The sequence below is a fragment of the Myotis myotis genome, unplaced genomic scaffold (assembly GCF_014108235.1).
Source record: "Myotis myotis isolate mMyoMyo1 unplaced genomic scaffold, mMyoMyo1.p scaffold_m19_p_67, whole genome shotgun sequence".
Classification (NCBI taxonomy): Eukaryota; Metazoa; Chordata; class Mammalia; order Chiroptera; family Vespertilionidae; genus Myotis; species Myotis myotis.
In genome coordinates this window covers 63173-84374 of record NW_023416376.1, presented here as the reverse complement: position 1 = coordinate 84374, position 21202 = coordinate 63173, and the positions used below count along the sequence as shown (strand labels likewise).

General features: G+C 53.2%; 1 protein-coding gene across 6 annotated transcripts in view; it reads left to right on the top strand.

Annotated features, from left to right (window-relative positions):
* Window positions 1-2: 2 nt before the first annotated feature.
* EFL1 (elongation factor like GTPase 1) overlaps window positions 3-21202 on the top strand; it is a 68685-nt gene continuing 47485 nt past the window's right edge. For 4 of the 6 annotated variants that reach the window (XR_004968657.1, XR_004968655.1, XR_004968656.1 and 1 more), the window contains exons 1-12: window positions 15-151; window positions 720-875; window positions 1764-1831; window positions 5435-5519; window positions 10177-10310; window positions 11222-11359; window positions 12447-12661; window positions 13466-13589; window positions 16947-17023; window positions 18137-18273; window positions 19547-19669; window positions 21065-21164. Coding sequence is in view for 3 of the 6 variants with exons in the window: in XM_036315923.1 (XP_036171816.1) it covers window positions 785-875; window positions 1764-1831; window positions 5435-5519; window positions 10177-10310; window positions 11222-11359; window positions 12447-12661; window positions 13466-13589; window positions 16947-17023; window positions 18137-18273; window positions 19547-19669; window positions 21065-21164 (1292 nt within the window). In the remaining 3 variants the exon portion in view is untranslated. Of the gene's footprint in view, window positions 152-250; window positions 432-719; window positions 876-1763; window positions 1832-5434; window positions 5520-10176; window positions 10311-11184; window positions 11360-12446; window positions 12662-13465; window positions 13590-16946; window positions 17024-18136; window positions 18274-19546; window positions 19670-21064; window positions 21165-21202 lie in introns of those variants that run through there. The other 2 variants (XM_036315922.1, XM_036315924.1) reach the window with 2 other exon arrangements.

The window sequence follows — 21202 nt, the reverse complement described above, 5'->3', positions numbered from 1 at the left end:
GCGGGCGCCCAGGAGACGGACGCGGTGACGTCAGCACGCGCGGGACTGACGTCGCAGGTCCCCCGCCCCGCCCCGCGCGCAGGCGCACTGCCCCCGCGAAGCTCCGGACGCCTCGGACGCGCGTGTGCGACCCGGCGAGGGTTCCGAGCAGGTGGGTGCGCCCCCCGCCCCCGCCGCTGGGATCGGGGTCCCCGTCGGCCGTCTCCGGGCGGGTGGGGGGCCGGGGCAACGGGAGGGGACGGGCCGCTTCCCCGCGCGGCCCCGGTTCCCACGCGCTGAGGAGAAGGGGGCGTCGACTTCGCGGAAGAAGGGGATGCGGGACCCCAGAACCGCGCGGGGTTCGGGGGGGCCGGCCCGTGACCCCAAACTTTCCCTCGGGCGCCGTGGGCCGTCCGGGGCCGCGGACGTTTCCCTCGGGAAGCGCGTGCGGGGTGAGTGCGGGGCGGGGGGAAAAGGGGAGTCTCCCTGGGGTCCCCTCCGTGCACCCCGCGCCCAGCGCCGCGGGGAACCTCCCAGCCGCCCCGCGCGGGGGCTTGTGGGGGGAGCCGAGCCCGCGCCCGGTCGGGGCAGGTGTGCGCGTCAGGGCGGCGGCCGGACTTGGGCCCCGCGGAGGGTGGGGGTGTCGCTTCCCCCGGGACCTTGCCCCGGGTTCCGGGGTGCGGCGCCCGCGAGCTGTCCCGTCGGCAACTTGCCAGCGTTTTTACTTTCTCATTAAAAAGTGATTTGAACGCCCCGCCCCGGAGCCCAGGTGCCCAGGTGCCCCCGGCCCCGGAAGCCGGCGGCCATGGGGCCCCACAGTTTGGAGAAGATGGTGCAGCTGCAGAGGAACCCCGCGAACGTCAGGAACATCTGCGTGTTGGCGCACGTGGACCACGGTGAGGAGCCGGGGACCTGTCCTGTCCTGTCCGGGGGCCGGGGGTGCGGGGGCGGGGCTCCCGGGTGTCAGCGGCGTGAGGGGCGGGACTTCCTGCCTTTGATGTCCGGGACGCGCATGCGCGGTGAAACATTGCAAATACAGGCAGTTGCCCCGTGATTTGCATTCTGGCATGTTTCCTTGTTTTTTATCTATCTGTCTGTCTGTCTGTCTGTCTGTCTATCTGTCTATCTGTCTATCCATCTGTCTGTCTGTCTGTCTGTCTATCTATCTAATCTATCTCTCTAATCTAATCTGTCATCTATCTATTTATTTATTTAAATTTCAGAGAGGAAGGGGGAGGGACAGAAAGAGAAACATCTATGATGAAAGAGGATCATGGACCGGCTGCCTCCTGCATGCCCCATGCTGGGGATCGAGCCCGCAACCTGGGCCTGTGCCCTGATGGGAATCGAACCCTGACCTCCTGGTTCATAGGTCGATGCTCAACCAGGGAGCCACGCTGCCCAAAACTGTTGCCTTGTTTTCTAAATGAGAATTTGAGTTTTTAAAACTCGGGAGTTAGCCCGAGCTGGTGTGACTCAGTGGATAGAGCGTCGGCCTGTGGACTGTAAGGTCCCGGGTTTGATTCTGGTCAAGGGCACGGACCTCGGTTGCAGGCTCCTCCCCAGCCCGGGCCCTGGTCCGGGCACGTGCAGGAGGCAACCAGTTGATGAGTTTTTCTCACTAGGATGTTTCTCTCTGTCTTTCCCTCTCTCTTCCACTCTCCCTAAAAAATCAATGGAAAAATATCCTGGGGTGAGGATTAAGAAATAATAATTATTATTATTAAAAATAAAAGATAAATAAAAACATAAATAGATTTAAATTAATACTGATATTTTAACAGGCAAAACTACCCTGGCCGACTGCCTCATATCCAGCAATGGAATCATCTCCAGCCGCCTGGCAGGCAAGGTATGTAGTTGCAGTGGATGAACACTTGTTGCGTCTCAGCAAGTAGCAGCCACCTATGGTGTGATGAACGTCTGCTGTGTGCTTAGTGATCCTGTAAGCACCACGCATCAGGCGATATCCTGGCACAGTTGTGGCCGTTTTCCCAGGCGGGTGAGGTGGTTTGAGGGGAAAGCAAAGAAAGCCTCAACCAGGGGGAAAATAACACGGGAAAAGGCTCCGTGGCGAGGTCTGCTTGATGGGAGTGGAAGGTTGGCATCTACACCACCAGGAGAGAACACGAACTGGTAGAGGGTGTATCAGATGATCGCAGACCTTCAAGGCTCAGTGACGTGCCACAGGTCGGCTTCTGCAGCCTGTGGGCCGTGATGGACATATTTTAGGAAAGGAATTCAAGAGATCTTCGTTTCCGGCTGCACTGTGAAAGGACGGGGAATAACTTACTTGCAATACAAAATAGCGATGTTGCCCTGGCCGGTTTGGCTTGGTGGATAGAGCATCGGCCTGTGGACTGAAGGGTCCCGGGTTAAATTCCGGTTGGGGGCATGTACCTTGGTTGCGGGCACAGCCCCAGTGGGGGGTGTGCAGGAGGCGGCTGATTGATGTTTCTCTCTCATCAATGTTTCTGACTCTCTATCCCTCTCCCTTCCTCTCTGTAAAAAATCAATAAAATGTATTTAAAAACAAAACAAAAATAACCAAAATAGCGATGTTCCTCGCCTTAATGAGTTTAGAATATAACCAGCAGGATGCGTCAGGTGACTGGGAACAGAGAGAAGGGGAGATGGAGAAGCAAAATAGAATCAAAAAAGTACACATAGAAGACTGAAAGAAGAAATGCACACGTCTATATATGTAAAAGCCTAAGCCACCTTTGCAACCGGTGGACCAGTAGCTATGACGACGCACTGACTACCAGGGGGCAGACGCTCAGCACAGGAGCTGCCCCCTGGTGGTCAGTGCGCTCCCACAGCCAACCTCCCACTGTTCCTTCCCCGGCCCGCAGGCCCCGATAAGCCCCCCTCGCTGTCCAGGCTGAGGGAACTCACCTGTGCACGAATTTGTGCACCAGGCCTCTAGTAATAAAAGCATAATATGCTAATTAGACCTGATGTCCTTCCGGATGACCTTCCAGACGAAGCTGGGCTGCGAGGGAAGCCTGGGTCCTCGCCGCCTGCCAGCAGCCGGAGGGAAGCTGGTGCCGGCAGCCAGGGGACGGAAGGCCTACTCTTGCACGGATTTTGTGCATTGGGCCTCTAGTATAGAATACCAAGAGAACGAGACTTTTTGGAGGAAGGCCTGTCTTTCTTTTTTTAAATATATTTTTAGAGAGGAAGGGAGAGGGAAAGGGCGATGGAAACATCAATGATGAGAGAGAATCTCAGATTGGCTGCCTCTTACACACCCCCTACTGGGGGCACAGTCTGCAGCCCGGGTGAGTGCCCTTGACCGGAATTGAACCCGGGACCCATCAGTCTGCAGGCCAACAATGCTCTGTCCACTGAGCCACACCGGCCAGGGCTGGAGGAAGGCCTTTCTGAGAAGTTGGAGAGGTGAAGAGGAGCCAGGAGTGGGACCTAGGGAGAGGCAGACAGGAAACCAGGAGATGGGAGACCCCTGGGAGAATTTCACGCATGTGCAGAGCGCACACATGTGCAGAGCGCACACATGTGCAGAGCACACACATGCACCAAGAGTAACTCACTCAGGTGTGTCTAATGCCCTGACCAAGAAGAGTGAGGGCTGACCAGGTTGGTGTGTTTGGCCAGAGGTCATTGGTAGCTTTTAAGCGTTTGTTTTGCTAGAAGCTATGGGACATGAAGCTTTTCTGGAAATTAAAGAATGAATACGGGATGAATCCACGTGGCAACCCCATGACAACAAGTTACTCTCAAGGCTTCTGAACGAAAGAAATGAGGAAATCTAACGGGTGTAGAAGTACCCTCACCAGTCTGGCTCAGTGGACAGAGCATCAGCCCAGGTTCTGAAGGGTCCCGGGTTCGATTCTGGTCAAAGGCACATATCTCGCTTGCAGGCTCGGTCCCCAGCCCTGGTCCGGGTGCGTGTGGGAGGCAACCCATCAATGTGTCTCTCTCACATCGACGTTTCTCTCTCTCTCTTTCTCCCCTCTCCTCCACTCTCTCTAAAAATCAATGGGAAAATATTCTCTGGTGAGGATTAACAACAACAACAAAAAGAATGAAGTTTTCAGAAGTGTGGCAGTGGAGAGAAGTAGGGCTGGGCAGGGAATAGGCCGTCCTGCAACGGGCGGAGGGGGTAGCGAGGTGCTCAGGGCTGGGCCGGAGAGGGGTTCTCCGGTCCATTGAAGCCACCGTCAGTACGAAGCTCTGTAGCGCCCCGGGAACGAGATGCAGGCCCGTGTGTGGGCGTTTACGCTTTATGAAAGCCATCAGCTAAATAAATGGCCGTGTTAGAAACATCTTCTACCTTCTCATTCTCCTTCTGTTGTTGTTGTTAATCCTCACACCCGAGGATATTTTTCCATTGATTTTTAGAGAGAGTGGAAGGGAGAGGGAGAGATAAACATCGATGTGAGAGACTCATTGATTGGTTGCCTCTCACTTGGCGCCCCTACGGGGCCAGGGATTGAGCCTGCAACTGAGGTACAAGCCCTTGATGGGAATCAAACTGGGTGGGACCCATCAGTCCACAGGCCAGTGCTCTATCCACTGAGCAACACGGGCTAGGGCTACCCTATCATTCTTTTTTTTTTTCCTTTATTGATTTCAGAGAGGAAGGAATAGGGAGAGGGAGATAGAAACATCAATGATGAGAGAATCATGGATCGGCTGCCTCCTGCACGCCCCCTACTTGAATCAAGCCCACAACTCAGGCATGTGCCCTTGGCCGGAATCGAACCTGGGACCCTTCAGTCCACAGGCCGACACTCTGTCCACTGAGCCACATTGGCTAGGGCCTTATTATTCTTTAAAATCTAATTTAGGGGAAGGAGTGAAGGCGTCCCTGGCTTCCAGAGACTCCTGTTGGAATGTCTGTTCAGACTTTGTCAATGAGCCTGTGAAGGGAAAGAGTGGCCGTGTTCTTGGTGAATGGAAGAACGTTCCCCCAGGCTGCCTTCTGTGAACGGCTCAGGACCACCCGTCACTCACGGCTGGAATCTGAATGAGCAGCCCCCACCCCGGGGAGGCTGTGTGTGGTCTGACTGCATTTGCAAACTAGTTCATGTCTTTCAGTTTGTCTGTGTTCTCTTCCCCATGACAAACTAGCATTCTCCATCCCTCCCCCTTAAAAATGTCCAAAGGGCCTTTAGTTTAAAAGGTAAGCACGTAAGCCCGGCCGCCGTGGCTCAGGAGCTGAGCGTCGGCCTAGGAACCAGGAGGTCACGGTAAGATTCCTGGTCAGGGCACATCCGTCCCCCGTGGGGGGCGTGCAGGAAGCAGCTGATCAATGATTCTCTCTCATCATGGATGTTTCAGTCTCTCTCTCTCTCCCCTCCCTTCCTCTCTGACATAAAAATGTATATTTTTTTAAAGTAAGCACTTAACGCAAAAGTCCAAATCATTCCACTTGAATGTGACGTTTCAGTTCCGTGGGCAGTAAGGGTGCCTCTGTTTGTTCCCACAGTTACGGTACATGGACAGCCGGGAGGACGAGCAGATCCGGGGCATCACCATGAAATCCAGCGCCATCTCCCTGCATTACGCACAAGGTAAGTCCATCTCTGTTTTAAAGAAAAAGAGTTTTGAATCTTCCATTCTTTTCCCGGGTTCATTGCCTGCCTCCGTTTCTTTCGTTCTACTCCACACGTCACATTCTCGCCTTTCCAAATGACCTGTGGTCAGAGCCAGGCTGTCCAGACTTGGACGCAGGTGGGAACCTCTGGCTGTTCACACCTGTCCTCCTCCCCCCCACCCCCCCGTCCACCCAGGTGATTTTGTAGATTTCGTTCTTTTTAAAAATATATTTTATTGATTTCAGAGAGGAAGGGAGAAGGAGAGGCAGAAACATCAATGATGACAGAGAATCTTTGATCAGCTGCCTCCTGCACACACCCCTACTGGAGATCGAGCCCGCAGCCCAGGCATGTGCCCTTGACTGGAATCAAACCTGGGAGTCTTCAGCCCACAGGCTGACGCCCTATCCACTGGGCCAAGCCAGTGAGGGCTAGAAAAATATTTTTTAAAACATCCTTTCCAGTGTGTCCTTATAAACCCACTGATCATAATTGCCAAGTTAACTATGTGTTATAGTCATTTATTCCCCGACTGATCACCTATTTTTTGTATCATCCACTGTATAAAAATGACTCGGAATCTATGTTCCCCGTTATTCCTGGCTCAAAAATGGATCATTAAACGCCATTTTACTGCATCACAACTTTTTTGGGGAATCAAGCTGCCGGGGCTGAGCTGCAGACCCCGAGGGACAGATGAATGGAGGACTCTGACACAGCGTTTGATGTGAAAGAGAGGGCTAAGGGGCCGCCTGGCTAAAGGGACCAGGCAGCCTCAACCGCCCACCTCCTTAGGCTTTTATTGTAGCAGCAGTTTGAGATCGAGTTTATCTTTTAGCTACAGAAGACGAAGGTTCTCAAGTAGCTGACTGGGGACCTATTACGATGGGAAGACTTGCTCTGTCGCCTTCAGATGTTGGGCCTACTTGCCTAACACTCTGCAGGCTTTCCCGGCACGTCTCCCTCCTCCTGGAACTGCTTTTCTAATTCCTTATGATACACAGCCTGGCGTTGCAGGTGGCCTGTGTCACTCTTCTGTTCGTCCAGGGATTTCCCAGGAGCATAAGACATCACAGCAGGTCCTTGGGTTACGTCGGAGAGCCGTTCCTATGGTGACGTAACGCGATTTTTTTCGCCGTAAGTCAGAACCCACCTACATAAGCACCTATATCACTCACATGGAGCACAGACACAGCAGTCATGAAGTGAAACAGTAAAAAAAATTTAAAAGAAAGATAACAATTCCTGACCTTTCCTTGTGGTAAATAAATAAAAAGCATAAAGCACATAGGCACATACGTCGAAATGACGGAACTTTTTTTTTTATAAATAAATGGGAGATGGCGACGTAACCATGAAACGACGTTCGTCGAGTCCGACGTCACCCGAGGACTGCCTGCAGTGTCACTGTTGGCAGAAGCCATGGTGTGCAGGTCTGGCAGGAGCTTGGCTCACTGGTTCTCCGACTCCAGGGCCGACTCCAGAGCTTGTAAACCGGCTCCCCAGGCACCTATCTCGGGCCTCCTCATCTCCGGAAGGCAGATGACTCTCCCGTCCTCAGAGCTCCCAGGAATTGCTTCCCATGCTCCCCTTCACCTCAGCTTCGTCTTCCAAGAACGTGGCACAACAGGTTCTTCCGGGTCTTCCACGTAATAACAGGCCACGGACAAAGAAGCATCGCTGATGGGCAGCTCGTAAGACGCCACGTGATGAGTAGCAACCCTACGCTGGTCAGAGGGGGCTGCCGGGCTGCCGTCTCAGCTCCAGAGAGCACCAGGCAGAAACGGTGCTTGTGGGTGAAGGCATCTGGGGTGGATCAGTGTGACCCTCCCAGGACAGCAAGCTGCCCTCACGGCCCCAGCGCACTTGGGGGTCCTTCGCCCAGTGTTGTGCTGCCCACAGGTCTGGCCTCCCAGGATGAAATGCGGGCCATCCTGAGCAGCGTGGCCGAGCGTGTGGCTTTGGGGTTAGATGGGTCCGAGCTTCCCCGCTGCCGTTCTGCAGTGTTTGATCTCAGGCGGGGAACCTCAGAGCCGGTTCTAGCCGCGTGTCCTGCAGAAAAACATTGAGCTTTCTGCGTCCTCGTGTTCCGCTCTGTAAAACTGGGCTGATGGGAGCGGCCACCACAAAGGGTGGTTGTAGGCCGACAGGAAGGAGTGCCTGTACACGGCTTGGAACAGTGCCAGGCACACAGGCCGCCCCGGATGCGAGCCCGGCCTTGGTGGTTGTCTTATCATCATCAGTGTCACCTCGGGCCGAGCCCCGTCATCGGGCTGTTAAAGTCCCCGGGGAGAGCCCGCGACGCGCCCCATAGCTTACCGTATTCAGCCCCGTCATCGGGCTGTTAAAGTCCCCGGGGAGAGCCCGCGACGCGCCCCGTAACTTACCATATTCAGCCCCGTCATCGGGCTGTTAAAGTCCCCGGGGAGAGCCCGCGACGCGCCCCGTAACTTACCATATTCAGCCCCGTCATCGGGCTGTTAAAGTCCCTGGGGAGAGCCCGCGACGCGCCCCGATAGCTTACCATATTCAGCCCCGTCATCGGGCTGTTAAAGTCCCCGGGGAGAGCCCGCGACGCGCCCCATAGCTTACCATATTCAGCCCCGTCATCGGGCTGTTAAAGTCCCCGGGGAGAGCCCGCGACGCGCCCCATAGCTTACCGTATTCAGCCCCGTCATCGGGCTGTTAAAGTCCCCGGGGAGAGCCCTCGACGCACCCCATAGCTTACCGTATTCAGCCCCGTCATCGGGCTGTTAAAGTCCCCGGGGAGAGCCCTCGACGCACCCCATAGCTTACCGTATTCAGCCCCGTCATCGGGCTGTTAAAGTCCCCGGGGAGAGCCCGCGACGCACCCCATAGCTTACCATATTCAGCCCCGCGGAGTCTGGAGCCCGCAGGCTGAAGGGCAGAGTATAGAGAAGGAGCGAAAGTCCAGTGTCTGTGGGGGTGTTTGAGCGTTTGAGTAATTGTTTTACCTTTGGAAGAGAATGATGTCACGTTAGCAGTGAGTGGGAATGAGGGTAGAATGCTAACGAGATACCGTTTTTCTTCCTGGTTCACTTACGTTTTAAGGTTCAGTCTCTCTAACCTGGGGGCGGGGCCAGTCACTCTGCCGTGCCCGGGCCTGACATCAGCTTAGTGGGATGTGGCACTTCCAGCTGAACGGCGTGTGTGGTCGCCCGGCTGTACGCGTAACACGCGTGTGTGTCGTGAGCCTGGAGGGGAGACTCCATGCGAGAGCGCTTAGCACACGGCTTGGTTTGTAGAATTGACTCGAACTCTGGACTGAGCAGATCCGCGCCTGAGCTTTGAGGTTTTGTAGGGAAGTCGTCGGCCAGCTGCTGTGTCTGTTGAAGTCGGCATTTCCCGTTTGGGCCCCTTTGAACAACCTTCCCTCTCGGGCGTTGGTCCTTGTATAGTCTCAACTTCCTAATCTGTGAAATGGGTATAGCAATATGTACCTAATAGGCTTATTGTAAGGGTTCAATAGTGTGTGATCAGCACATTACATTTGTTTACTTAACACAGTGCCTGCCTCACAGGAGGCTAAGCAAGTGGTAACTATTAGAATAATAAAATCTGAATATTTTATTTTATTTATTTATTTATTTGGGAGGAGGGGGTGAGAGAGAGAGAGAAACATTGATTGGTTGCCTCCTGAAAGTTGGGCCCAGGAGGAACCTGCAGTCCCTCCCCAGCAACCAGCCCCCATCACCCTGGTCAGGATTGGGCAAGATGGCCCCGATTGGCCCCAATCGCCGGCCAGGCCGAGGGACCCCACCCGTGCACGAATGTGCACTGGGCCTCTAGTAAAAACCTAGGTATGTGCCCTAGGCTGGGAATTAAACCCACAACCCGCCCTAGCCGGTTTGGCTCAGTGGATAGAGCGTTGGCCTGCAGACTGAAGGGTCCTGGGCTCGATTCCTGGTCAGGGCACATGCCCGGGTTGTGGGCTCTATCCCCAGTAGGGGACGTGTAAGAGGCAGCTGATTAATGATTCTCTCTCATTGAGGTTTCTATCTCTCTCTCTGCCTCTCCCTTCCTCTCTGAAATCAATCGTATATAATAAAAGTGTAATATGCTAAGTGTCCAATCATTCCACCAGTTGCTATGATGCACACTGACCACCAGGGGGCAGACACTCCAACCGGTAGGCTAGCTTGCTGCTGGGGTCCGGCCGATCAGGACTGGGCAGGACAGACTGGACACGCCCTGGAGCCCTCCTGCGGTCCCTCCCCGGCAGCCAGCCCCCATCACCCCGGTCACGATTAGGCGAGATGACCCTGCCAGGCTGCGGGCCCCCCCCCCACCACCACCTGTGCATGAATTCGTGCACCGGGTCTCTAGTAAAAATGTATTTTTGAAAAATAAAAGTAAACTCAACCTTTCGGTCCCACGGCTGACACTCTAACCACTGAGCAACCCAGCCAGGGCAAGTCCGAATGTTTTATATAGACGCTGTTTGGAATCAGCAGTTTCGTCCACGGGAATTCCAGACGGACTGAAAGCTGCGGGTGGGGCCTCTGCCCTCTGTAGCCTGACATCAGCTCTGAGCGCTCTGCCTCTGGGACGCCGGAGGCAGTGCGTCGTATACCTGCACGGCTGACAGCGGCCGTCCCGCCCTCCACTCCAGGTGGCGAGGAGTACCTCATCAACCTCATAGACTCCCCGGGCCACGTGGACTTCTCCTCCGAAGTGTCCACGGCCGTTCGCATCTGCGACGGGTGCATCATCGTGGTCGATGCCGTGGAGGGAGTCTGCCCACAGGTAGGGAGGGGGCTGTGGTGTGGAAATACGTCACGGGTGCGGGGAGGTGGCGGAGGAGGAAGTGACTGCTGGTGGCCGTGTGCACTGAGACGTTTCACTGACAATCACAGGTTTTACATTTGGCGTTCGATAACCTCCCAGTCTGTGGTGGCGTTACCTCACCTAAGTTTTCAGGGTGACTTTAACTTTAGATTCTTTTTTTTTAAATACATTTTTATTGATTTCAGAGAGGAAGGGAGAGAGAGAGATAGAAATATCAGTGATGAGAGAGAATCATGGACCGGCTGTCTCCTGCACGCCCTACACTGGGGATCCAGCCCGCAACCCGGGCCTGTGCCCTGAGCGGGAATCGAACCCTGACCTCCAGGCTCGTAGGGTGATGCTCAACCGCTGAGCCACGCGGCCGGGCGGGCTCCTCCTTGTCTTTTACACAGGTTCACTTATTCTCCTTAAGCAAATGGCCAGTTCCACGAAGGGAAGGATGGTGTGTGGTCTGAACTTCCTTGCTGATGTGTTCTACACTTGTGAATGTCTCGTGACCACCTGTGTCTGACGGGCGTAGTCCGAGTTATAAAGGAGGATGGGAATGAGCTGATGATTAGTTCTTTAAAAAGTAGATTTGTATTGATTTCAGAGAGAAGGGAGAGGGAGAGAGCGATAGAAACACCAATGATGAGAGAGAATCGCTGATCAGCCGCCTCCTGCACGCCCCACACTGGGGATCGAGCCACAACCCGGGCCTGTGCCCTTGACTGTAATCAAACCCTGGACCCTTTAGTCCACAGGTCAATGCTCTACCCACTGGGCAACCCAGCCAGGGCGGAATAAGCTGATTATTAATCAAGATTTCTTAAATGTGCTTTAATTATTTCAGATCACGAGTTTTCCGCTCTCCTTTCTGTTTCCATCAGACACAGGCAGTTCTGCGCCAGGCCTGGCTCGAAAACATCCGGCCCGTGCTGGTGATCAATAAGACCGATCGCCTGATCGTGGAGCTGAAGCTCACCCCTCAGGAGGCCTACTCCCACCTCAAGAACATCTTAGAGCAGGTATCGCGTCCTTTTCTGCGGCCGTTTAAAATCGGGGCTCGAGGAGGAGCTGCAAGGAAGTTGCCGGGTGGAGTCTGAGGTGCGGCTCTGGAAAATTCACTTCCTTAGAATTACTCGCTTTCCCACTTACGAGTCACACGTGCTGGCATCCGCAGAGAACAGCAGAGGCGGCAGCGCACGCCTCCTCTCGGGGTCCCGCCGGCTGGGAGCGTCCTCGCGCGTGAGGCTCGGACAATAGGTTTTAATGCTCTTTAATGTTTGAAATCTTGTCGTTCTGGTTCCACAGGGAGGCGGTGTTAGGAGGCTGTTTGGTTTTTGTGTTTTGTTTTGTTTTTTAATTTTTTCCCAGAAAGATTGGATAGTTTCTGAGTTGGTTTTTTTAAAAAAATATATTTCTTTATTGATTTCAGAAAGGAGGGGGAGAGAGAGAAACATCCATGATGGGAAAGAATCATGGATCGGCTGCCTTCTGTACCCCCCACTGGGTCTGGAGCCCACAACACAGGCATGTGCCCTTGACTGGGAATCAAACCCTGACCTCCTGGTTTATTGGTCGACGCTCAACCACTGCGCCACACAGGCCGGGCGTGGATTTCTGAATAGTAGCTTCCATCGTCTCTCTGAGGTCGGAAATAAGATGACTTGAGAGTGAAAGTCGTTGGGAGTTAGAGGTCGGGAAGGGGGCCTGCGAGAGTGGTGACAAGTTCAAATGCGTAGCTGATGTGCGACATGGCCGGGCTAAGGCTGACTAAGGCTGCTAACTAGGATCCTGGGAGCCCTGAGTTCCCGGGACGCCAGGCCTCAGTCCTGAAAAACAGGTAAAGGTACCACACATTCGTGTTTGCATTAAAACAGTCATCACAAGAATGCCCTGCGGGAGCCGCACAGTCTAGCTGTGCTGGGGCCAGAAAGAACCGCTTGGTAACACGGAAGTTATTCATTGTCAACGCCAGCCTCGCCTGAGCCCAGGCGGTGACTGACTGACTGACTGACGGTGGTTCCAGGCGTGGCCAGTGCTCGTCACGGGGTCTCCCGCCCCGGCGCCAAGCAGCCGATTGACCCTCCGCCCTTTCACCCTCTCTCCTAGATCAATGCGCTCACGGGAACTCTTTTTACTTCTAAAGTCCTAGAAGAGAGGGCGGAGAGAGAGAGCGAGGCCCCCGGGGCCCCGGGGGCCGACCGGGCGGAGCAGGTGTACGACTGGAGCGCGGGCTTGGAGGACGCGGACGACTCCCACCTGTACTTCTCCCCGGACCAGGGCAACGTGGTCTTCGCCAGCGCCATCGACGGCTGGGGCTTCGGGTGAGTCCGTCCCTCAGGTCCAGCCTCGCTGTGGCTTCCAGACACAGCTGATGTGTGTGTTTTATATTTTTATTGATGTCAGAGAAGAAGGGAGAGGGAGAGAGAGAGAGACATCCATGACGAGAGAGAATCACGGACCGGCTGCCTCCTGCACGCCCCCCACTGGGGATCGAGCCCGCAACCCGGGCCTGTGCCCTGACCGGGAATCAAACCCTGGACCTCCTGGTTCCTAGGTCAGCGCTCAGCCACTGAGCCACGCGGGCCGGGGGCTACACAGCTGATACTTTAAATGGAACTTTGTGTTTTGAGATCATTGTAGATGCACCACAGTTGTTAGAAGGAATACAGATTCTCTTTTTACTGATCCCTGAAGTAGCAGCCACACAGGGCAACCAATTGATGGTTCTGTCTCGTCTCTCTCCTCCCCTCCCTCCCTCGCTCTCTCCCTCCCTCCTTAGTCTCTCTCAATAGAATCCATAAGAACATGTCCCCGGATGAGGATTAAACACAATAAAAGGCACCATGGCATGAATTCTGCTTCATGGGGAGGTAGAGAGATGGGACAAGACATGGGCTCTGGAGCCAGACTGTGTGGGCTGCATCCCAGCGTCACGTGCTCCCTGTGTCACGTCTCTGCTCCTTTGTCCCTTTCTGTAAAGGGGGGGGTTAGCGCCTGCCTCGGGGGAGAGGGAACGAGTGCAGTGAGGGACACATTCGAGGCACTTTGGACAGAACGGTGCCTGGTCATTCTGACTGATGTCACTAATGACATGACCACTTGCTTTTTTTTTTTTTCCCCCCCAGAATTGAGCACTTTGCCCAAATCTACAGTCAAAAAATTGGCATAAAAAAGGAAGTTCTTTTGAAAACATTGTGGGGAGACTATTACATAAATATGAAGGCCAAGAAGATCATGAAGGTGGATCAGGTAATGGGCTTATGTCCCTTTTGTTTTCTTGTTGTTTTTTTATTGTTGCTGTTTTTAATTCTCACCCAAGGATCTTTTTAGGGAGAGTGGAAGGGAGGGGGAGAGACAGAGAGAAACATCGATGTGAGAGGAACACATCAATGGGTTGCCTCCTGCATGAGCCCTGACCAGGGCCTGGGCCGGGGAGGAGCCTGCAACCAAGGTACGTACCCTTGACCGGAATCGAACCCAAGACCCTTCCGTCCTCAGGCCGATGCTCTATCCACTGAGCCACATGGCCAGGGCTCTCTTTTGAATGTGGGTTCCTCCCCTTAGGAACCTGAACTGTGACCCCTTTAGTGGATGTAATTCGGCTCTGACTCATGGGGGCAGTTCCTGAAGGATGTTTCACCGTCTGTGTTTGGTTTATGCTCATGAATCTTATATTCAAGTGCTGCTTAAATAGAGCGCTTCACATACAGGGAGCAAAGAGTTGCTTTCTTTTTTTTTTTTTAGAGGAGAAAAATCTTAGATCCTGGTCACTTGAAGACATTTTTTAAAAATACTTTTTATTGATTTCAGAGAGAAAGGGAGAGGGAGAGAGAGATAGAAACATCAATGAGGAGAGAGAATCATTGATCAGCTGCCTCCTACACGCCCCACACTGGGGATCGAGCCCACAACCCAGGCATGTGCCCTGACCAGGATTCGAACCTGGGACCTTCTGGTTCATGGGCCGAGGCTCAACCACTGAGCCACACCAGCCAGGCTTGAAGACCCATTTTGCATCATGTACATGTGTGCCACCTCCACCATAAACAGACATCTCTTTCACACCCCTCTGTGTGGCCTACATGACATCCTTGCCTTAGCTGAGGCCTTCTTTTTTTTTTTTTAAATATATTTTATTGATTTTTTACAGACAGGAAGGGAGAGGGATAGAGAGCTAGAAACATCGATGAGAGAGAAACATCGATCAGCTGCCTCCTGCACACCTCCCACTGGGGATGTGCCTGCAACCGAGGTCCATGCCCTTGACCGGAATCGAACCCGGGACCCTTCAGTCTGCAGGCCGGTGCTCTATCCACTGAGCCATACCAGTTAGGTGCCGAGGCCTTCTCTTATCCATGCCCGTCCCCTTGCGTGCTGAGGGGGGAGCGGGTGCTCCGGGGCCCTGCCTCTGGGGACGGGGGGGGCAGGGCTGCCCAGTCCCAGGCGGCGAGGTCCTTTTCCTGAAGCTTCGCTCCTCAGTGTCGAGTTCAGGGTTTCATAAATTTATTCTCACTGAAGAGCACAGGTGTTCTTCTTAGAAAGGACTCAGAGGGCACAGGGAAGACAACAGCCAGAGGCCAGCACCCAGCTACTGCCGTGGTTTTCATTTCTTTTATTTTACTTGGTTAATCCTCCCCCGAGGATATTTTTCCATTGATTTTTAGAGAGAGAGGAAGGGAGAGGGAGAGACAGAAACATCGATGGGAGAGAGACACATCGATGGGTTGCCTCCTGCACAAGTCCCAACCAGGGCCCGGGCTGGGGAGGAGCCTGCAACCGAGGTCCATGCCCTTGACCGGAATCGAACCCGGGACCCTTTGGTCTGCAGGCAGACGCTCTATCCACTGAGCCACACCGGCCAGGGCTCTTGTGTTCTGGCTGACTAGATCTCTCCGTCCCTCACTGCGATTGTACAGTCTGCGTAATGTGGCTCCTTTCTTGCTTGTTACTATGAAGCACAAAGCCCCACGTGTGAGCCTCTTCCCTGGGCCATGGCAGGCCTTGAATCAGCAGCGTATTGAAGGGGGGCCAGTGCAGGGAGCGGGGAAGGCGGGGGCCTGACTGGAGGTTTGATCTCGGCCCCAGCCCTCACCAGCTGCGCCCTGTGCCTCAGTGTTTCCATCTGTGAAATGGAGGCAGCAGGCTGGCCTCATGGGGCGGGTATGATAACGATACGAAGCCATCCAAGGAAAGCCTGGAGACCGTCCTGTCCCCTGAGTGCCCTGTCATCAGTGTGTGCTGTGAGCGCGTCATCTTTACATCAGCGGTTCTCAACCTGTGGGTGCAACCCCTTTGGCGGTCGAATAACCCTTTCACAGGGGTCGCCTAAGCCCATCCTGCATATCAGGTATTTACATGACGATTCATAACAGTGGCAACATGACAGTGATGAAGTAGCCACGGAAATAATTCCATGGCTGGGTCACAACAGGAGGAACTGCATTTAAAGGGCCAGGAGGCTGAGACCCGCTGGTTTACACAATCCCTCCCCTCAGGTCGGACGTAGTGTCTGTTTCTAATTTCCGGACGTTTTTTGTAAGTAAGACTCCGGCCGACATCTTTGCGTAAATCCTTTGTCTTCGTGATGACTTTTTTAACCGAGCACTCAGAGGTAACGACTTAATTTCCCACTAACTTGTCACTAGCTCTTCAGAAGGCCGTCTCGGCTGATGGTCCATCTGATTGGGCGTGTGAGAGCACCGTCTCACGGGGCTCTGCGTTATTATGCAGTTCGGTAAAAGAAATGGTAGGTTTTTTGTTCTTAATTTCCTCTTCCTTGAAGTTGATTCTTTTTCAGGTTAGGAATATCCTTTAGCCCGGCCGGCGTGGCTCCGTGGTTGAACGTCAACCTATGAACCAGGGGGTCCTGGTTCACTTCCCGGTCAGGGAACGTGCCTGGGTTGCGGGCATTCAGGAGGCAGCCGATCCATGGTTCTCTCTCATCATGGATGTTTCTCTCCTTCTCCCTTCCTCTCCGAAAGCAGTAAAATATTAAAAAATAATGATAATGTTCTGTAGCAGGAAGTTCATGGCGAGGCCTGTACGTGCAGTCACGTGTTCGCTCTCCGCTGGGCGCTCCGTGGTGTTTTGAGGGGCGCAGGGGGGCCTCCGCAGTGACGTGTCCCCCAAACGGTCTCATCATTGTGAAGGCGATAGTTCCCGTAGTTCCCGCAGGGAGAGAACGGTGGGTTACTGAACCTCCTCTCCTCCCCTCTGCGGTTCAGTAAATATCTTCTAGTCGAAATGAGGCGTGTCGATAATAAAACATGTCAAGAATGAGTATTACGCCCCGGCCGGTGTGGCTCAGTGGATAGCGTGTCGGCCCGAGGACTGACGGGTCCCAGGTTCAGTTCTGGTCAAGGGCACGTACCTCGGTTGCAGGCTTGATCCCTGGCTCTGGTCCAGGTGCACGTGGGAGGCAGCGAATTGATGTGACTCTCACATTGATGTTTCTCCCTGTCTTTCCCCCTCCCTTCCACGTTCTCTAAAAAAAAAAAAAGGAAAAATATCCTTAGGTAAGGATTAACAACAACAACAATAAAGGATAGTATTTAAGATCCCCTATTAAATACACGGAAACCTGAGCGTGTTCATTCTCTTTTACAGGCGAAAGGAAAGAAGCCGTTATTCGTGCAGTTAATCCTGGAGAATATATGGAGCTTGTACGACGCTGTCTTGAAAAAGTAAGACTTACAGAACTGGTGACTGCGGGCAGGTAGAATGTGCCTCAGTTTCCAGTTGCCTGAGTCCTGCTTGCGGAAGCTGAGAGAGACGGGGCAAGTGAGGAGAGAGAGCCTGGCGATGAGTTGGTGACAGGGCTGGGAGGCGATTTCATGGAGCCTGTGTGACCCAAGCCAAGCGCAGCACGAGGCACAGGAGAGAAATGCTTTATAGAGGCCGCGGGGCAGGGATGAAAGGATGGAGGGACACATTGGACCTTTATTTTTTATTGATTTGGGAGAGAAAGAGAAATGTCAATTGGTTGTTCCACTTCTTTTTAACATATTTTTATTGATTTCAAAAGGAAGGGAGAGGGAGAGAGATAGAAACATCCATGATGAGAGAGAACCATGGATCGGCCACCTCCTGCACGCCCCCACTGGGGTTGGAGCCCACAACCCAAGCATGTGCCCTTGACCGGGAATCAAACCTGGGACCCTGCAGCCCGCAGGCTGATGCTCTATCCACTGAGACAAACCGGCCAGGGCTGGACCTTTATTTTTAAAAACCCAGTTTGAAATAAAATAGTCATCGTAGCAGAAAGGTGCCTGCTAGCTAGACATTAATAATGGGAACCTTGGGCACACACATGGCTGGGACAAGTGCAAAAGAAAGCTTGCCTCGGCGAGTTCAGTGTCTGGGTTATTCCTGAGATGGGTCCCTGCCCCCTGAGCATGCGTTTGTGACCCTGGCATGCGTTTGTGACCCTGGCAGAGTTGGCTTAAGGAGGCTGTGGTCTGGTGCTGCAGGACAAATCTGTAATAATAAAAGCGTAATATGCTAATTAGACCGGACAGCCGAACGACCTGCGGGACGAAGCCAGGGCTGCGAGGGCCAAGCCCCTTGCACGGATTTCGTGCGCCGGGCCTCTAGTTTGAGAGCAAGGTTCCTTTAGGAGTGGACGGGTGGAGACGGGGCCTCCCGTGCTGTGGCGGGAGCCCCTGCAGTCCTTTTCCGTTGTTGGTAGAAAAAGTCATGCATGAGGAGTAAACGCTGTCGGATAATGGTGAGGTCCCTGTCCTCGCCGCTCCTTCACGCCTGTGTGACCTTCCACCCCGCTCTTGTGCTCGCTGCAGGGACAAAGAAAAGATTGATAAAATCGTCACCTCCTTGGGGTTGAAGATCGGGGCCCGGGAGGCGCGGCACTCGGACCCGAAGGTCCAGGTCAGCGCCATCTGCAGCCAGTGGCTGCCCATCTCCCAGGCTGTGCTCGGTATCCTTTCTGTTCGTGGTTTTTGATGGGACCATCGTTCTGACAAAGTGGTGGAAGGGGGGTTTACTGGCCACCAAGAAATCCTCGGGAAATACTGCATCCCGATCCAACCCCACTTGCCGTGCTCATTTCTTAGTGTTCTATGAAACTATTTAACCGTTTTTATACTGCCTGGCCGTGCGGCTCAGTGGGTAGCGCGCCGGCCTGCGGACTGACGGGTCCCGGGGTCGATTCCACTCAAGGGCATGGACCTGGGTTGCGGGCACATCCCCAGTGGGGGGCGTGCAGGAGGCAGCTGATCGATGCATCGCTCTCATCGATGTTTCTAACTCTCTATCCCTCCCCCTTCCTCTCTGTAAAAAATCAATAAAATATATATTTTTAAAAAATTCTTATACTAATACTAGTTAGTATTTATCCTAACACCAGTCTAAATGTATGTTCTTCTAAGAAGATATCCCTTTTTATTTTTGTTTATTAATCTGTAAAAACAGACACTTTTACTAAAATTTACATATAAGTAGATAATTGAGAAGTTTTAGGTCACTGTTTTACTTAGTACCATATTTCCTTTAGTGTGTTGATATTACTCATAAGGTTTTAATATCAAAAAGACTTAATTATGAAGTGGCATACATTAACTGAAGTAATTTTATGTACTTATTTATTTTTTTTTAATGTACAGTTCAGTAGTGTTAAGTATATTCATTTATTTTTTAATATATTTTCATTGATTTCAGAGAGGAAGGGAGAAGAGGGAGATAGAAACATCTATGATAAGAGGGAATCATTGATTGGCTGCCTCCTGCACACCCCCTACTGGGGATCGAGGCCACAACCCGGGCTTGTGCCCTTGTTCAGAATTGAACCCGGGACCCTTCAGTCTGCAAGCCAACGCTCTGTCCACTGAGCCACACCAGCTAGGGCACTGAAGTAATTTTATAGATGAATTTAATCTCTTTCTTTTTTTTTGGTGATCCTCATCCGAGGATATTTTTCCATCGATTGTTAGGGAAAGTGTAAGAGAGACAGAGAGAAACACATGGATGGGTTGCCTCCTGCACGTGCTCCAACCAGGGCCCGGGCCCGGGAGGAGCCTGCCACCGAGGTCTGTGCCCTTGACCGGAATCGAACCCGGGACCCTTCGGTCTGCAGGCCACCGTTCCAGCTGGCCAGGGCTCATTCCTTGTTGCCGCAGGATTTGGTGTAGGTTGTGGTCTCGTCCTCGGAGATTGCACGCATCGGTGTTGGAGTCCTTAACAGCAGACCGCAGCCATGGTGTGTCAGAAGCTCCCCAGCCCCCTCGACATCACACCTGAGCGCGTGGAGAAGCTGCTGTGCTCGGGCTCCCAGACGTTCGACTCGCTTCCGCCGGAAACCCAGGCGCTGAAGGCCGGTGAGGGACAGAGGAGCGTGCATGCCCCCTCATCTTTAAAAGGAAACACACTTTTTTTATTTCAGAGAGGGAGAGGGAGAGAGGGAAACATCCATGATGAGAGGGAGTCACGGATCGGCCGCCTCCTGCACGCCCCCCACTGGGGATGGAGCCCGAAACCCGGGCCTGTGCCCTGACCGGGAATCGAACCCTGACCTCCTGGTTCCTAGGTCGACGCTCAGCCACTGAGCCACGCCGGCCGGGCCTCTGAACTTTTCAAGGCTTCCCCAGGCAAGACTTCCGGACCATGTTCCATTCCGACTTCCGGAATGTTTTTTCTCGTTGGAATTTGACTGGTGGGATAACTTAGGGGTAAAATTTTAGATGTGGGGCGATTTTCAAGAAAAAATCACTAACGGATTTTATCCCGTCAGTGTTGGCTAAGAAAATGTCAGCATGTGCTTTGAATTGTGAACAGTTTATAGATGTGGGCCCTGGCCAGGCGGCTCCTCGCTGGGGCGTCGTCCCACACAACCAAAGGCTGCAGGTTCATTCCCAGTCGCTAGGCTGTAGGTGCAAGCCCTGGTTGGGGTGCGTACAGGAGGCAACTGGTCCATGGTTCTCTCTCGCACTGATGTTTCTCCTCTCTCTCTCTCTCTCTCTCTCTCTCTCTCTCTCTCTCTCTCTCTCCCCCTCTCTCCTTCCTTCCCCCCCCTCTCTTTCTGTCCCTCCCTCCCCTCTCCCTCCACCATCCTTCCTCTAAACATATCCTCAGATGAGGATTAAAACTTGAAGTGTATCAAAGGTTTTGTAGATCCAGGGAAAATTGACATCTTTTATAATAATGGACCTCAGTTTATATCTAAGGTTTTTTACATTGCTGTCATTATAATATTCTATTTTTTATTGATGAAGGTATTACATATGTGTCTTTATCCCCCTAGTGTCCCCCCCGCCCCCACTCACGCCCTCACCCCCCAGTGTCTGGGGCCATTGGTTCGGCTTATATGATCTTTGTGTGTTTCATCCGCGAGCTTCCTGCTGGCTGCTGGCCTCGGCTCGCATCCCTGATCCTGTTGCTTCTCCCCTGGGTCCAGGGAATACTTACTGGGGCTTGTGGCGGGCAGCGAGCCCGCTCACTGGCTTCAGTTCCGTATCGGCGTCCCCCAGCCCTCCTCCTGCCCTGTTAATGCTGCTTTTCTTTCCTCGTTTTTGCCAATTCTGCTTGTTCTTTTTCCTCTTTTCCGGCAGTTTTACGGTTTTCCAAATGGACTTTTTATGGTAGTTGTAAAAGGTTATAGGCTGCTTACATATTTAGATGATGCCATAGTGAAAACATCTTAATTGTTCTCCAGAAAAATCTGGATCTTTCACAAAGGGAAAAAACAGTGACATGCTTGCTTTCTGCTCGCTCAGCTTTCATGAAATGCGGGAGTGACGAGACCGCGCCCGTCATCATCTTTGTGTCCAAAATGTTTGCTGTTGACACTAAGGCTTTGCCTCAGAACAGGCCCAGGTACGGACGGGGCGGGGTGGTGCTGGGGGGCGGCGTAC